General features: G+C 35.4%; 1 protein-coding gene across 1 annotated transcript in view; it reads right to left on the reverse strand.

Moving 5' to 3' along the window:
* The window catches only part of LOC144965999 (transmembrane ascorbate-dependent reductase CYB561-like), a 40,461-nt gene that overhangs the window by 5,000 nt on the left and 16,340 nt on the right, over positions 1-19,121 (reverse strand). The window contains exon 2 of the mRNA XM_078901978.1: positions 9,160-9,391. Within this exon, the coding sequence (XP_078758104.1) occupies positions 9,160-9,379 (220 nt within the window). The 5' untranslated portion in view covers positions 9,380-9,391. The remainder of the gene's footprint in view (positions 1-9,159; positions 9,392-19,121) is intronic.

The following is a 19,121-nucleotide window of genomic DNA, read 5'->3' on the forward strand; positions in this document are numbered from 1 at the left end:
TATATATATATATATATATATAGGGTAATATCCATTAAACTTACTCAAAGCGTTTTACAAAGAGTACCCAGCCAACAGCTACACTTAACATGTAGGACGAGATATGACAAATGTTAGGCTATATATTACAATTTTCACCAACAAAGACAACACCAGGTGCTCGTTTTACACCCGAGGACGGTGAGAGAATGTGAGTAAAGAGTATTTTCCAAGGACTCAACTATATATACTGCTCAGAGTACGAAGAATCATGGACATACTAAAAAAAAAAGAAAAAAGATATACTCCATCCACTTAAAAAAACCCCGAAACATACAAATCCCAAACAAAGAATAATAATAACAAAAAAAAAAAAAAAAAGCAGAAAAAAAAACAACAAAAAATAAATACAATAAATAAAAGTCTCAAATGAACTGTTTGACATGATTTAAACCAAGTTATGACTGATGCATTTTTCAAAATAAAAGAAAAATATCATATTTTAAAAATAGGCTAATGGTGACCAAAATCGCATAATGAGTTTCCCCCTCCAACTCCTCCTCCTACTGCTACCACCACTACTACTACTATTGGTACAACTACTACTACTACTACTACTACTACCACTACTACTACAACAACTACTACTACTACAACTACTATTATTATTACGACTACTACTATTACTACTACTACTACTACTACTACTACTAATACTACTTTTACGACTTTAACTACGACTACTACTACTACAACAACTACTACTACTCTCCTAGTACTACTACTGTATGAGATAGACGGTCCCTCCTCCCCTTCTATGTTTATTCGAGTTTTTGCGACCCCCCTCCCTCTATTAAATTTCAGCTAAAGAATTATGCCAGTGAAAATTCATCAAAAACAACAACAAAAAAGGAGCGAACCCCCCCCCCCCCCCACCCCCCCACACACACAAAAACCCAAAAATAAAATACTACACTAAAAAAATCAGAACCCCAGACTCCCAAAAACGTAGAAGTGCTATCGAAATAAAATAACATGTATGTATATCGCCGTCAGAATTGTCACTGAGGGGAATCCCCGTGAGAGTGCTCATCGTTTCCCGAAAAAGTGGGATTTCCGCCTCCCGGACATGACGACAATTGGTCAGGGCAGCCAACTACATGTCTAGAAGCATGATGTAGTGTTTCTAAGTCCCCCCCCCCCCCCCCCTCCTTCTATTGAGGTTTGGCCAAAGTGCCCCCCCCCCCTTCTATTTGATACACTAGGGTACCACTACTGCTACTCTACTACTGTACTACTATTTCTACCACTTCTGATATTACTACCACTAAACACATCTCCCATAAAGATTTCAATGACAGAGTTGATACTACTACTACTACTACTACTACTACTACTACTACTACTACTACTACTACTACTATTACTACGACTACCACATCTACCATCGCTACTAATTCTAATACTACTATCACTACTACTATGACGGTAGCTAGTAATCAATCCCAATCGGTCAAAATTTCAAATGTAGCCAACAAACCCATTCATCTATTTTTTCTTGGCCGCTTTTCATAATACACACACACACACACACACGCGCGCGCGCACTCACAAAAGAATATTACAGCTTCACTACATTATGTTCCTAGAAAAGTATAGCTGGCTGCCGTGACTATTTGTCGTCATCTAACATAATCCAATTCCTCACTCATCCTCGTATTAAAAAAAAAACAAAAAAAAACAAAAAAAAAACAACAACAACAAAAAAAAACAAACATATATGAGCCAAGGTCAAAAGGTGCCCGTCTGATACCAGTGTTAAGAAAATTTGATTTTTACTTAATTATGGGCTGTTTTCATTGGGTTAATGCTTGTAATCAATTGATAATATGAAGAAGAGATAAAATGAGATAGCTCAACATATTCTGTTCAACAGAATATGAAATAAACAACTTGAAAGTCAAACATTATGTTCCTAGAAAAGTATAGCTGGCTGCCGTGACTATTTGTCGTCATCTAACATAATCCAATTCCTCACTCATCCTCGTATTAAAAAAAAAAAAAAAAAAAAAAAAAAAAACAAACATATATGAGCCAAGGTCAAAAGGTGCCCGTCTGATACCAGTGTTAAGAAAATTTGATTTTTACTTATTATGGGCTGTTTTCATTGGGTTAATGCTTGTAATCAATTGATAATATGAAGAAGAGATAAAATGAGATAGCTCAACATATTCTGTTCAACAGAATATGAAATAAACAACTTGAAAGTCAAATTTGAATGCAGTTTGCATGTGCTTAAAACGAGGTCAACGCATCACCTTTATAGAAAGCATGTAGAAATTAAATGTGATGTTTTAGCTCACATGATTGAAATTTGCTAATAGTATAAAGTCAAAATTTACTTTTAAACGCAATTGCAGTATATTACATACCTGATTAAGTTTCATATAGAGTTCTTAAAAAGTTGGTATTGCTTGTGACCTTTGGTGTCATCAAACACAGCACAATACTAAGACTAACACGAAACTTTAAAGCTCATATTTAATGGTTATAAAATGTTTTATTATGAGAAAAAAGCATAGATTTTCCTTCTGAACTCAAATCTTGGAGGAAATGTATTCCGTTTTGCTGATATTGAGGTTTATATGTTTTGGTGTCATTTGTCACAAGCAACACGGCATGCGTGAACACGTGGAAGTTTGTTTCGTTAAATGGCGATCGCAATTTTGATCCACACTTCTTACCAGCCTTTGAAGTGCAGCACTTTCAGTTGCCTTTGAAGTGCAGCACTTTCAGTTGCCTTTCCAGCGTGGTTCCATGCAGAAAAGGTAAGTTGAGCTTTGGTGTCATCGCTATCTTACATTGTCACAAGCAACACTTGATATTGGATATTACAAAGTGCCACCAACAAATTATGTTTTCATCTGTTATTCTATTTACAAATATGATATTATGACATCTCATCTGAGAATGTGATTTTGACACAATTAATCATTTCCTTGTAATTCTAATTTTTTATGTTTCAAGGTTGTATGAATCAAGAAAAAGACAAAACTCAAGATTTTGACGAATCCAGATAAATAGAAGGGTTGTCAAGAAATTTGATTTGTTTTACTATTAACACACTAAATTACTACAAACAAGCAGATTTGAGCAGTAGGGTGATGTTATCGTCTGGTTACATGAATTCATTACCATAGCTGATATTTATCTAGAGTTTGTGTGACTTCTGGTACTTTTTGTGACCATTGGTGTCATTGGTTACAATGTCACAGTTGACACTTAAGTTTGAAGTTTCTAATGTATTTCTGTTTTCAGGTTCTTCAAAGCTTGAAATGTCATTGAATTCCATTTTAACAGACTGTATTACATTTGTTCAGTTGCTATTCTTGATTTATTGAGGCAAAATTGCGTTCTAGTGCCGATTTTGACCCAAGTAATAGCAATAATGGTATTACTAATTTCTAAGTATATTTCCAATTTGAAAGTATTTAGTTTCTTAACATATTAGTGAATTTAATTTTAGCATAATTGACTGTTGGCTTGGATGGTCATCTGATTTGCGGTTATTATGCTTTTTTGACTGAAAATAATGATCTAGTATGGACGATAGTGTGATTTGGTGTTGTTTGTACATAAGTATAAGTAATGGTGTCACCGTTCTTATGTCACAAGTCACATTCAGGTGCTCTATTTTCCATGTATATTTCTATTTTTGAAGTCTTTTGTTTCTGAAATATTATTAAATTCCATATTTACCTGAGGTTATTACACTGGTTTGACTGAAATTAATGATATATTGTCGAAATTGCAATTTGGTATTGCTTGTGACATAAGTAATGGTGTCATCGGTCTAATGTCACAAGTGACACAATGTCGCTAAATAAGATATCGATGGCCCGTTGATCAAACCTCTGAGGTAGCGTTTTTGCCAATCCGCTGATCTAACCTCTGATGTCAACTTCAGAGATAAGCGCGCCCTCTTATTCTTTAGTCTCAAGATGATCAAACCTCTGATGTTAGTTCAAAGTTCAAGAGAGACGGAGAAGTACTTTCAAGCAATCAAAAACACGTCATGTAAATGATGTATAGTTTGTTTTCGTGGATTAGAAAGAATGATTGTGTTTTTAACTACAAAATCAATATATCATTTTACTGTTAATAGGGTTGTATTGACATTGGACTCTATAATTTGGAGCATCCATAAATATCACAGCTGCTAAATAATTGTCAATTTCTAAAGTCACGATGCGACTGAACTTCAAGCCTATTATCTCCCGGTTATGCTTTACTAGGAAATATAATGTACGGAATAATGAATGGGTATTTAAAAAGATAATACCTGTTCTCCCTATCATGACAATCACCCTATTAAATCACGTCATCCCCATGACATGTCCACCTGATGCTATCCTGATATCATACCACCATTTAAACCCCTACCCATCCTATCCAACAAACAACAAAGATCTTTTTGATTTATTTTTTTTTTAAAGAAAAAGAAAAAGCTAAACAAACAAAAACAAACAAACAAACAAGCAAACAAAAAACAAAAAAACTAAAATAAAAAATAACACTGAGCATTTATATAGCGCAATATCCAGTAAACGCGGTCAGGGCACTTTGCAAAGGGTCCCTGGCCAGCAGCAATAACTATCAAGTAGGGCGGAACATGGTGCCTGTAAAGAGATATTATTATTTTCCCAACAGAGACAGTGCTGCTAACGGCCTGATACTCATTTTACACCTGGGTACGGCTAGATAATGTGGTTTAAGAGTCTTTTCCAAGGACTTAGCTATGCGCCGCTCAGAGCGGGACTCGATCCCAAGACACCTTCTAATGAGGGAGAGTGTTATACCACAAGACCACATAGTTGCACTATTTTGATTATTGATGAAGTTGGATTTTTTAAAATGCCATTACACTCCAAGGGTTTATCTAGGCCTATTGTTCCGATTCCAAATCCAAGTCCAAAACAAAGGGTAAAAATGTTCCTCTTCAAAGAGAAAGAATGATGGTGGAGATGGCAAAACGGAAAGCTTCGTCAGAGAGGCCCTATCCAGCATAAGATCGATAGAATGAAATTAGAGAGACAACCGATAGTAAATGGAACCCCCAAGACATCAATGTCAAACATTCTAAAGTCGACCTTGATTATAGTTTTGACTTTGGTTCAAAGAGATCGGCCACACCACGTAACATCTTTACTGATGAGGCGGACAATTAAAGGTATTAAAGGTATATAACACTTTTTATTCACTCGGAATTAGAAAAAAAAAAACAACCCCAAAACGATAGTTATCTAAATGTTTTGTGTGTAGTGGGAAAACTGTTGGTATGTACGAGACGAATCTAAAATTGATAATATCAATAAATAATCAAGGACGATTTGTTCTAATTGTTATGCAAATATTTTTTATTCCGTTCTGAGTTTTTAAAAAAATCGAGAATGATAAATCTCGTAAGTGAAACAATTCTGAATCTTAATCAAATATGTATTAAATCTAATTTTCTAATTATCTGATTTATTGCATAATCTTATATTTGGTATATTATAACATAATAAATTTATTGGATGGAATGTTTCGTTCTTGTTTATAGACCAGACTCCAAAATACAAGCACAAGCTGACTAGAATAATCGACCTCGGCAAACCTGCCTCGTCACAATACACGAACAACTATCGGACACCATTTGGTCAAGCTTTTCATAGAAAATTGTTGATCAAGGCATTGCCAATATATTTCCATGAATAATAGGTTATGAAGACTTATCATTTTTACAGGTTTAGCTTCGTTTGTTTGTTTCTTTGTTTTGTCTTGTTTTATGCTTACCAGACCATTGGTTATAGCTAAACAAATCGTAACAGTACATTTCTTTTTCATTCTGGTAACTAATGTTAAAGACTTGATATTAGGTATTTGCATATTCATTAAAAGTGCAGAAAGAATACCAACAGAAATGGACAAAGGCATTCAATAATAGACCTAACGATAGAGAAGTTGTGGAGACACTACAGGTCGTCATTTCAAACACGAACCACTTGGATACAACAGATGACCAAATTGTGAACGTGACTGCTCGGCAAAAAACAAAATTAGTGCCAAACAAAAAATACAGACTGGAATGTTATGTTAGAAGAAAATATGATTCATCAAAGACATATGTTGAAAAGGAAGCGAAGCTATTAAAAGAAAGATGTTGTTGCAAGGGAAGAGGAACGAGTTGTATCGAAGTAACAGAGGAAGACAGACAGCATTATTTTCAAGCCAAGAAAAGACAATTGCGATGAATGCGTCAAACACGAAGGTGCAAATGTCGATGAAATGGCATGGAATTCTTATCGTGAATAATGGACGACAGCAGCTTCTAATGGTTGTGGCAAAAAATAAAAGGATAAAGCTGAACGAGGAGAGTTTATTAATCTTATATAGATCTACAGGCTGATTTATTATCTCCATCGATCCAAGCCTCTGCTGTTTACTAATGACCAAATTGATGAGGCAGGTCTGACCGCCAACGAGTTGTCTCTACAACTACTTATGCGCAAAATTAACAGCTGGTACTTACACCAAAATAATAATCTCCAACGATGGTATAGAAACGTGATGCCAAGAATGTTGAGTTTATTTATATATGGAAGCAAGGCGCCACAGTTGTACAAAAGCATTTATTTAGAGAAAGGACATATTCAGATGGTATGCGACTCAATAAATGAAGCAATTGAACGACAGTTGACATTTTCACTCCATCTAACTACAATAAAATTATTTTTTAAACCTCTCACATGACAGAACACAGCACTCCATACAAGCTACAGTACATTACTTGACATACAAAAGCTTCCTGTCATTTGATGAAGTAACACCTTAACCACAAACAGGCCAGGAATGATGGTAGCATTCCCAACTTTTACTGACATAAGAGCAGTTAGTTGTGAACCAGATGGAACCATTCTGTTTGAACCGAACCATCAGGACAACTGGAATCTGCTTCCCCGATCAATGAGTGATGGAAGAGCAACTTCTAATGATCACCGATGCAGGTTTACACCAGTCAGAGGAAGATCTCCTCAGAGAAATACAACCATCTCCAGCAGATAAAACCAACTTTGCCAAAAGATGCCCATGAATTTTACAATTTGAAACACTGATTGGCACCCCATTAAGATCATTGAACTTGAGTTGTAACTTACTTAGTCTCCATTAGAAATCGATTCGTGTTAAATACAATGAAATATGGATTGTGTCTATAGTTCATGTTGAATATCTGAAAACAAAGATTGAAATTTTTACCAAACAAAAAAAATACCCCCCCCCCCCGCCCACAAATACACACACACGCACACACACACACACACATATATATATATGAATATATATATGTGTGTGTGTGTGTGTGTGTGTGTATACATCATCATCCATCGTGGCTTGTGCTCTTGAGCACGTTGCCGGTTAGCTGTCTCCACGAATCACGATCCTCTGCGGTGCGCATGAAATCTGTGTTGCTTTTAAAGTCACATTTGGCCATTCTTCGGTTATTTAGATAAGTCATTCTTTGTCTTCCTCTAGCTCTCTTTCCTTCGATCATCCCAGATGCTACCAACGTTTCTATGCCGTCTCTTCTCCACCATGTCCCAGAAAGCGTACACCTGTCTGTCCATGATACCCTCAACATTATTCTGTACACCCACATCTCAAATGATGATGATGATGATGATGATGATTGCCATGCAATACAAAGTATTAAGAAACGTGTTGCAGCTCTCCTCTATCTCAAAACCCGTTGTTCAAACCTCAGAAGTGACATCGGAGGATTGATCGCCGTGAAAACGCCGGGCGCGAAACTCTGATGTCGACATCAGAGCTTTGATCAATGGATTCACGAAAACGCTACTTCAGAGGTTTGATCACCAGACCGTCGATATGCTTTGGTCACATTATTTCCCAACATTTTATTCCAAAAGTTTCTGAACATTGCTGGTAATAAGCATATGCAATATTGTTGTTGTTGTTAATGTACAATCATTTTTACGAAATAATATATTTGCATTCTATGTTGCTTGTGACCGATGACACCAAAAAGCAACCTTTTCTCCAATAGTTAGTAAAACTATTGTACTATGCTTGTTGTTGATTGTGTCTTTTTGTTTATAACTTACTAAATAAAGTTTGATACTTAACAAAAATCATTTGGTTATTGCGCTTTTTGTCTCATTTTGGTGTCACTGGTCACAGGTGAAACCAGCAACCTATAGGCATTGTTGACGTTATTCTGCTGCGTTTGACCGTAATGTTATCTAAAGGGATTTGATTCATGAAGTACGGGGTTTTTGCTACATATATAGAAACATAAATGGACTATTATGTCACTTTTATTTTGAGAAAAAAAATTGGCACCTTTTGACCTTGGCTCACACATATATATATATACATATATATATATATATATATATATATATATATATATATATATATATATATATATATATATATATATATATATATATATATATATATATATATATATATATATATATATATCTGTATATATATAAGAAACTCAAACAAAACGAAGCAAACAAAAACAAACCTAAATAACTATTTGAAAAAAAAATTAATAAATCAAACATTATCACCAAAATAGAAACGTTCCAAATATAGATAGTATCAGTTGTTCTTGTAAATTCTATTGTAAAATGCTCTTGTAAATTCTGTTGATAATCCTCCAAAATACGCCCAAATCACTGACACGCAAATACACACCACGCTTCAATTACACAGACCCCCTTTCTGTCTCTCTCTCTTTCACACACACACACACACACTCACAAACACACAAGAACCCTTGAGCTTTTTATATAGCGCAATATCCACTAAACATGATCAAAGCGGTTTACAACAGCAACACGTAACATGTAGAACGAGACGCCACGCCTGTTAGGCGATATTACAAATGTTTTTCGACAGAGACAACACCGTTGACTGGCCAGGTACTCATTTTATACTTGAGTTGGGTGAGAGAATGTTATTAAAGAGCCTTTTCCAAGTTCTCAACTATGCGCCGAGCGAGGCTCGAACCCAGGACCTTCCGATCCGAAAGTGGGTGTCATACCACAAGACCACATAGCCGCACATTATTATTATTATTATTATTATTATTGTTATTATTACCCTTACCGTCAGCATAGAGGAAGATCATCCCTATGACCATGAAAAGAGGGTGGTAGTTAAACTGCAGGCCGGGGTCACTCTGCCAAGCAAAGCCACCCCTGTAGTGTCCCATCCAAACAGCCGTAATCACAACAGCGAACACACCCAGTAACTGCACAAATAGCACCAGCCAGGTGAACAGGCGCATGTCTGAGGAACTCGCCGTGCCACTACGGTCGAAATACATCTTGATCTATGTCTGTGACAGAAATAGACAAATAAATAAATAAATAAATAAATAAATAAATAAATAAATAAGATGATGATGATGATAATAATAATAATAATAATAATAATAATAATAATAATAATAATAATAATAATAATAATAATAATAATAATAATAATAATAATAATAATAATAATAATAATAATAATAATAAACATACATGGTAATTTTTTTTAATGTGCAAATGTGAGAACTAAGACCGAGAGATGTCCTAAACAAAAATATATATAAGAAAAAAAGTAATAATCGTGGATCGTTGAGAGTAAAACCTGCTGTCAAATGAAAGAGAAAGAGCACAAATTAATAGCACGGGCAATAACGCCATACCTCTACATATCGCAATATAATCACATCATAATGTGTTTTTCAATATGCCTGTCAACCTTGTCACACGGTCGAGATGTCACAATCATTAAACAATTCTAAAACCCTTTCCGCGCGGGATTGGATACTAATCAATAAATCTAATATAACATTTTATTTCTTTTTCGACTGTTTACCAAGACAGCAGTGACTCTCGTCGCATTTCCTATGAAAACGGGTTTTGTCTGGTGATATCACCAGATAAAACAATGGGATTCTAAAGTAAAAAAGTAAAAAGTAAATTAAAATTCCCTTTATTCAACCCATAGGGGAAATTTGTCTCTAGGTTCTATTCCAATGTAAGACTGGAATAACCCAGGCGTCGGCCGCAATGCAGCGCCGCGAATTGAGCTAGGGCGAGATGACTTGCTCAAGGCCACACAGTGCAGCGGGTAATCGAACTCGGTACCTTTCGGGTACGAAGCGAAGACCGTACCGCTGAGCCACGCTGCCTCCTAAATAAAGACCCAAAGTCTGCCGTTAACCAGTTAGCTGCCGTTCTATGGAAAAGACGTATTAAAAAATTTAGCCAGAAAAACCCGTCCTTCAAATATCGATCGATTTAAATAACCCTCATCTTGGCAAAAAAAAAAAATAAATAAATAAATAAATAAAATATCTCAAACCTGAGACCCCGTGAAGTCTTCATTAGTCACAGGTTTGAAAGTTTTTGTCAAGACGAGGGTAATTTATATCAATCGATATTTGAAGGACGAGTTTTTTGGCCAAATTGTTAAATACGTGTCTTTTCTGAGCACGACAGTTAACTGCTTAACCCTTTCCTTACCAACCGTAGGAAAATCGTCACAATCGTGACGATAAAACCAATTTCTCATTCTGATTTCAATTTTACATCACAAAATTTAAATAATTCTTTTTTTTTTTTCGTTATCGCTATAAAACCTTGAAACTGTTTGTAGGGCTCAATGTGCTTACTAATACTATGCTTAGAATGTAATTTTTGCTTTCCTGTTTGAGTAAGAAAAAATTATTTTTGTGTTGGGTGTATTGGGGAAAATTCTGAAAATGGCCGGTAAGGAGAGGATTAAAGGGGAAATCCGTAGGAAAGGTGTCGACAATCTCTGTACAACACCTTTTGGACTGTATGATTAGTACATAGTGCGGCATGGTATGCCACATGAAAAAAAAATATTGATAGGCATTGACAGCCTTGCTGATGGCAGAAAAAGATAAAATAAATAAATAAATAATAAATTCACTTCATTCATCCAATAGGGGAAATTTGTCTTTAGGGTAAGACTGGAACCAATGCGTCAGCCACAGTGCAGCGTCGCAAACTGAGCTAGATAGAGCGAGGTAACTTGCTCAAGGCCACACAGAGAAGCGAGTATTCGAATTCGGTACCTTTCGGGTACGAAGCAAAGACCGTACAGCTGGGTCACGCTGCCCCATATATACATATATACATACATATTTACATCCATACATACATAAAATGCATACAAAATATTCCACATTCACTCATTCAATCTTTCTTTAATTTTCTACTGTCACAATGACTATTTACATTTCCACGGTGATAAATCAGGGATGTCAAATTTTCACATTTTCGGCCACTGAATGTGAAACAGTTTCACCAAATGTTCTTAAAGATAAAGCCACACATTCGCTGTCAATTTTCAACATTTTTGAGAAAAAACAAATCAAAACTCTTTGTATAATTCTAATAGCATTTTAGTGAGCACCCATGCGAATGTATGTATATGTATGTATGTATGTATGTATGTATGTATGTATGTATGTATGTATGTATGTATGTATGTATGTATGTATGTATGTATGTATGTATGTATGTATGTATGTATGTATGTCATGGCTTACTCTACTCAGGCCTGACCAACGTGCGGCAGTAGACAAAATGTGGAGGCGATAACAGGTTTATCTTAACAGTTGGGTTTTTAATGGTAAACAATGCAGTTATCTAATAAAATCATTAATATACTCATTTAGGCACTGAATGAGTACTATAAGCCATTTAAAAAACCAGAAATATTATTACTGAGAAAAAAATAATAAAAAGAATTTGAATACAAGATTTACCTCTATGATAGCTTTAAAATCTTTTGTTTTGGCTCCTTGTCAGATGGCATGTTGGACAACTTGCAGTAATTGTTAAGCAATATGTTGCTCAATATGTTACAGTGGTGCTCTTTAATTTGAAAATCAAACATTTCCGAAATTTTATACAAAGTATTACTTAAAGAATTTCGACACACGTTGTTTGCAATAGACTGAAAAATAATGTAGGAAAAAATTGTCCACTGACAGGTTAAATCATTTGCCTTCTTCAAACCCCCTCTGTCTAAATTTGATGTATAAGATCCAAACTTATTAAAATAGGTAAATAAAACGTCCTCCTCTTCACCTGCGTGATCCTTACGTGTGACATAACCAGCAATGTATACTAAACTCTGTTTTACTTCATCTTTGACGGAAGATTCTAGATCTGGCAAATTGTCAACAATTTCACAAACTTCTTCTGACCACACAAATCCACATTTGTCACAAGAATGACCTGACTCAGAAGAAAGCTCATCAATATCAAAACGTAGACGAAGTAGTAATTTAGTCTGAAAGATATTAACTTTTTCAAGAATTTGCTGGACATTAATGAAATAAGTACCACCACTGCCTTGTCTCAATTTACCAAAAGCTTTTTCTATGGGATCAGTTGTAAATTTTCCAAGAAGAACATATTCAGAAGACTCCAATAAATACTTTGTTAGTTCAATAATTCCTTTACATGTATGTTGAATGGCTAAAGAAGTATCACGAGTAAATTTTTTCTCTCTTTTACCCTGTTGGCTTTGTAATTGAGAAGCAAAATCAGAAAAATCCTTAAGTATTTTTAATCCTAAATCTTTATCAGTAGAAATGGCTGCGCGTAATGGATCTTTGAATCGTTTGTCTTCAAAGCGTGATTTTACATTCATAATTTTCCAAAATTCAATTACCTTAGATATAAAATTTACTGTTCCGTCCACATTTTCATATTGCATTCCAGGGTGTTCTATTAATGCTACCTTAGTCTCCTCACAGAAAACATTCAGACAGGTTTGTACTTTTTGTCTCTCAATAGGTTTGGGATTAGCAGACTGATAATTTAATTTTGACATCTTCACTAGACTTGCATCTTCCATTTGCTGTAGTTTCTGTATGTGTTCCCATTTAGCTGTAAATTCATCTCCATTATCCTCAAAAACAAGTTGTCCAGTTTTTTCTGTGAGCCAGTTATTTCTTATGTTTTTAACTATATGTACAAAATCGTATAATAAAAATATATTGTCGGTTGTCTTCCAAGGAGATTCTAAAGAAAATAATTTGAAAAACGATTGATTGATTCTATTATTATCACAAATGATAGATACTACAGTTCCACCTGCTTTTTTTATATTATTCAATAGCTCATTTGTTTGATCAAACATAAATTGTGAGTCCAGGTTACGCACAGGCAGCATTTTAATTAAATATGATGGACCACCAAAAGGTGAAACTAACATAAACCCTAAAACTGTTGTTGCAAGTTCTTCTGGCTTATTAACAGATTTTCCGAACAGTTTTCCTCCATGATATGTTAGGAGAGGTTTAACATAGACTTCATCTATCAATAAAATATATTTCTTTTGCTGTTCCTCTAAGGAAGAAAAGACACTTGTTAAAAAAGTTAAATCGCTGGTATTGTTTACTTTAGATGATATTCTGTTTAGGGTGGTTTGGCTTGGTAAACCAAAATCCTCACGAAGACGATTATATAAAGATCGGGAAGTAGCTAAATATTCAAAAGCTCGTACTATGATATCAGGTGAATATTTCACATTTTTTACTGCAACTGTATTCAAAGTTGAACATTGTTCTAACAAAACAGACTTTTTGTGATTCAGTTCCAAAGAATTTAGATAATCTAAAGAAGCCTCAAGTTGTGACCATCGTGCAACTTTTGTAATCCTGTTTCTTGAAAGCGGTGTTATTGATGTTTTTACTCCTGCGTGAAATCCATCGAAGCTTTGATCAGGGTTGATTTTTAACATAAACCTTGGAATGCCAGAAGAATGCAAGTAATCTGTTGAGTGTATGAATAAACAATTGTTGCTTACAAAAGAATTAATCTCGCAAGGAAATTGTCGACCAGCTATAGAAGAGCACAAAGTATCAAAGTCTACAACATCTTGTTTAATAAATTCATTCAATTCATCTGGTTGATGACAACGTATCGCTGAGCTTGACTTTGTAGTTGTTCTAGGAAGTGGTGGTGGTGTTGGTACTAAACTTCTTGGAATGTTATCAAAAATAGAAGGAGGGTCTTTTGGTCTTAATCTTCCTTTGACTGAAATTGTTTCAAACCCTTCAGGAAAATGTTTGATGCAAACAACAGTGTTTGATGTGTTAAGTTAGGGATATTGTCACGGGGTATTGCTTTCATCCACCTTTCACGTTCTTCTAAATTTTTAGGAAGTCTATAAACAGTAATTTTATCAGTTGATTTATAATTTGAATGGCAACCCGTAACACAACATTTTCTCCCCATGTTTAGTCTAGACCTGTATTATAATTATATAGACCTAATGCAGACGAAGGCAACTTATATTCTAAACTAAGAAGTCTCTTTACTTTCACTTTGAGTCAGTCAGAGAAGAGTAAGCGAACATTTAGACTAGACTAGCAATCTCGATTATAAAGTTAATTCAATTTAAAAAGCAGGTAAAATAATAAACAAATAGAGTTATACTTGCATACGATATGAGGAAAAGTAATCCAAAGTGAAATAACACAAAATTAGACACAACAGTAATTTAAAATTGATACCGATAGGAGGCTGCCATTTTGTTTGCGGCAGTAAACATGCTGTTCTCTTTTCCTCCTCCGATAAGACTTATACAGGAAAAAACAATAATAAAATTTAAAATATTTATCTAATATTAATTCCAGTACATTTCGCAATTGAAAAAACACAATATAATGATTGTGGTGTTAAATATAATTTTCCCTCTTTCTTTAAAAGCTAATCCAAATTTAGGGCTGTTACTTTTTACTCCCTCCTTTAATTGGTTGGCATTCTCGCCTCCACATTTTTAACTGCCTGCATAATCGGGAGGCCTGAGTCGAGTAAGCCATGATGTATGTATGTATGTATGTATGTATGTATGTGTGTGTATGTATGTATGTGTGTAAGTGTGTAGGTATGTGTGTATGTGTGTATGTATGTATGTATGTATGTATGTATGTATGTATGTATGTATGTATGTATTTAAGTATGTATATATGTATTATGTATGTATGGGGCGACCATCCCCAACCCAGCGCGTCCACAGGTGGCGGATCGTGGAACGGCCTACAGATCCTGATCTATAGGTTAGCTGTAAAGCCGCGGACCAACTGGCGATAGTCGTGGAGAGTGAGGTTGGGTAGTCTGGCAGCACAGCTACACATACAAAATGCCTCATATACTCTATGAAGGGACTATCAAGGTGAATGGGAGGCGCCTTAAAACCTGCCAAATGCTCCCACTGCCTTGTGGGTTATGACCAGGAGGTCAAAAGGCTATGGAGTAAACCAGATAAAAATCCGTCAGAAGGCAACGGGAAACCACTGACGTATCATCCCAAGATCGTCATGATGTCCGTCCAAGCGAATCTAGTCAACGACGTCAATGGATGTTTTTCGAGCAACTCGATTACAGCCTCGTCCGGTAGAGATAGCCATGCAGGTGAACAGGTGACTCTCGACCGTCATCCAGCTACTGTGCACCACCAAACATTACGAACAGCAACATGGAATGTAAGAAGTCTGTACCAGAAAGGAAAATTAGCAAATGTAGTTATGGAAATGAAGAGATTGAATATCAATGTTTTAGGATTATCAGAAGTTAGATGGAAAGGAGCAGGAGAACTTAATTATGATGACTGTAAAATTATATACTCAGGAGGAGGAGAACACCAAAGGGGAGTTGGAATTATACTAGATATAAAACGGCGCGAGCAGTCAAAGGATTCTGGCCCATATCAGACAGAGCAATGGCAATCAAACTACAAGCAAAACCTTTTGATTTTGATATTTTACAAATATACGCCCCAACCACCAGTCACGATGATGAAGAAGTGGAAAATTTCTATCAACAAATAGATAAAGCAATGCATCAGTTTAAGTCTTCAGACATAAAACTCATCATGGGCGATTTTAATGCCAAGGTGGGCCGAGAAAGAATAGAAGATATTGTGGGCCCACATGGTCTGGGAGACAAAAATGACAGAGGTGATCGTCTTATTCAATGGTGCCGTCAACATGATCTGACAATCACAAATACCTGGTCAACAAACCACAATAGAAGGAAGTGGACATGGAAAAGTCCTGGAGATGGAGTGAGAAACCAAATAGATTACATACTCATCAGCAAACGTTTCCGAAACTCGGTTTTGTATGCCAAATCTATGCCGGGGGCTGACTGTAACAGCGATCATATACCTGTGCTATGCCCCATACGAGTTAAATTGAAAATCTGCAAAAGAGCAAAGGCTAAACCTAAATACCAACTAGACATTCTCCGGGAGGAACAGAAGATACAAGAAAAATTTGAACTATCAGTAAGAAACAAGTTTGAAGTGCTTGGAGAACTAACAGATATAGAAGAGAAATATGAGCAGTTTAAAGACAGTGTTGCTGCATCATTAGAAGAAAATGTTCCAACCACACTTAAGTTGCAGAAGAAGAAATGGATTACTCCAGAAATATTAGAACTAATGAATGAGAGAAGAAAGGCCAAAAATCAGGAAGAAAAATACAAGACTCTGAACAGGCAGATAAAAAGAAAATGCAACGAAGCTAAAGAAGACTGGATAAATGAACAATGTCACTATATAATGTCCTGCAAAGAAAAAAATGGCAAATTCTTCCATCAGAAAATCAAAGAAGTGACAAACAAAACTAAATCAGGTGCTAAAAGTGGATGCATCAAAGACAAGCGTGGAAACACCATCATGGACAAAGACTGCATTCTAAACAGATGGTCAGAATATATTGAAGAACTTTTTTTTGATAATCGAGGAGAAATGCCTATGATAAAAGAACTGGAAGGGCCTTCTATAATGAAAGATGAAGTTAGGAACGTCATGAAAAGCATGAAAAATGGAAAAGCTGCAGGACCTGATGCCATAACAATTGAGGCCTTGACTGGCCTGGGTGAATGGGGATTGAATTCATCACAAACCTTCTAAATCAAGTGTATGACACAGGAAAAATGCCAACTGATATGAAACGATCCATTTTTATAGCACTACCAAAAAAGCCAGGGGCAGTTGATTGTGAACAACACAGAACTATTAGCCTAATGAGCCACCTCACAAAAATTCTTTTGAAGATAATTTTACTAAGAATAAGAAATAAAATACGACCTGAAATTGGGGAGATGCAATTTGGTTTTGTTGAGGACAAGGGTACCAGAAATGGAATATTCACATTATCAATGCTGATGGAAAGATGTATTGAAGTAAATAAAGATCTGTATATGTGTTTCATCGACTATTCAAAAGCCTTTGATAAAGTACAACACGAAAAACTATTCAAAATTCTATCATCCTTGGACATTGATGGTAAAGATTTAAGAATATTACGGAATTTGTACTGGGAACAAGAAGCAGCAATGCGTGTTGACAACGAACTAAGCAGTTTTACACCTATTAGAAGAGGAGTTAGGCAGGGGTGTGTTTTGTCTCCAGATTTATTCAACCTCTATAGTGAAATGATATTAAGAGATATCGAACATAAGAATGGGGTGTGTATTGGAGGAAAGAATGTAACAAATCTGAGGTATGCAGATGATACGGTTCTACTGGCAGAGTCTGAACATGAACTACAAGAATTACTGGATGTTGTAGTCAGGAGTAGTGAAAATATGGGACTGGAACTGAATATATCTAAAACAGAATGTATGACGGTATCTAAAAATAATAACCCACCAGCCTGTGTAATAACAAGCAGAGGACAAACACTACAACAAGTTGAATGTTTCAAATATTTAGGCTTCAATGTAACATCCAATGGAAAATCAGATTGTGAAATAAAGAAAAGAATAGGTATGGCGAAGAATGCATTCAACCAGCTGCATACAATTATGAAAAACAGGAATATTAGCATGAAAACAAAAATCAAGGTCCTGGATTGCTATGTACTGTCTGTGCTGCTATATGGTTGTGAGAGCTGGACCATAAACAAGACCATGGTTAAAAGACTGGAGGCAGTGGAAATGTGGTTTTACAGAAGAATGATGAGGGTGTCATGGATGGAAAGGAAAAGAAATGAAGAAATTTTAGAAATGGCAAACAGAAAAAGATCACTGATAACAAAAATCATCAAACGCCAAATGGAATTTTTAGGACACATTATCCGCCACCCTGGTTTGGAAATACTCGCCTTGACTGGAAAGATGAATGGAAAAAGAATAAGAGGAAGACAAAGAATAACGTATTTGAAAGGGATAAGAACTTGGACAGATGAAGCTGAGAAAGGTGGCGCTGCTTTAATAGAATTGGCAAGAGATAGATCAGCTTGGCGGAAGATGACCTCCGACGTCTGCTTCAGATATGGAACTACATGAGATGAGATGAGTGGCGTGATAAACTGAAACCCTGTGTCCATTGGTGGGCAGGTGTGCTAAATAAATGTATATATCATTGTGAACGACTCTTCTTTTCCTTTAATTCTTTACATAGAATAAACTTGAAACTTCACCAACCTCATGCTCAACCTTTTAAAATAATTGCATATCTACATTTTAAATTCCAATAAAAAAAAAAAAACAAAAACAAAACCCCACGAACAAGTAACAACATAAAGCCAATTTCTATAAAGATCTGAAAACGATAATTTATAATTAAGCCCCTATCAGACCAGCATAACAGCGTATTCAAACTTTATGGTAAAATGATGGCTTGAAAAAAAAAATAATTAAAGAAAGAAAGATAGAAAAACAATAAAACAAAACAAAACAAACAATAAAAAATAAAATCAATTTAAGAAATGCTAACACACACACACACACACACACAACAACAACAACAACAAAGAAATACATAATAACGAACAGTTTTAGATCATAACCCCCCCCCCCCTCACACACACACACACACAAACACGCGCGTGCGCACACACACACACACACACACACACAACAGCAACAATAAAGAAATCCATAATATCAACGAAAAACAACTCTAGGTCAAAACATAGTCACACATAGTCAGGTGGTTGGTGATATATTCTAATAAACAAACAAATACATTTTCAAAATAAGTTGAATGCAACCTTCAACTTAATTGACAGACAT

This window comes from Berghia stephanieae, chromosome 2, assembly GCF_034508935.2.
Source record: "Berghia stephanieae isolate SIO BIC M18660-M18661 chromosome 2, UCSD_Bste_1.3, whole genome shotgun sequence".
In the NCBI taxonomy this organism is placed as follows: Eukaryota; Metazoa; Mollusca; class Gastropoda; order Nudibranchia; family Aeolidiidae; genus Berghia; species Berghia stephanieae.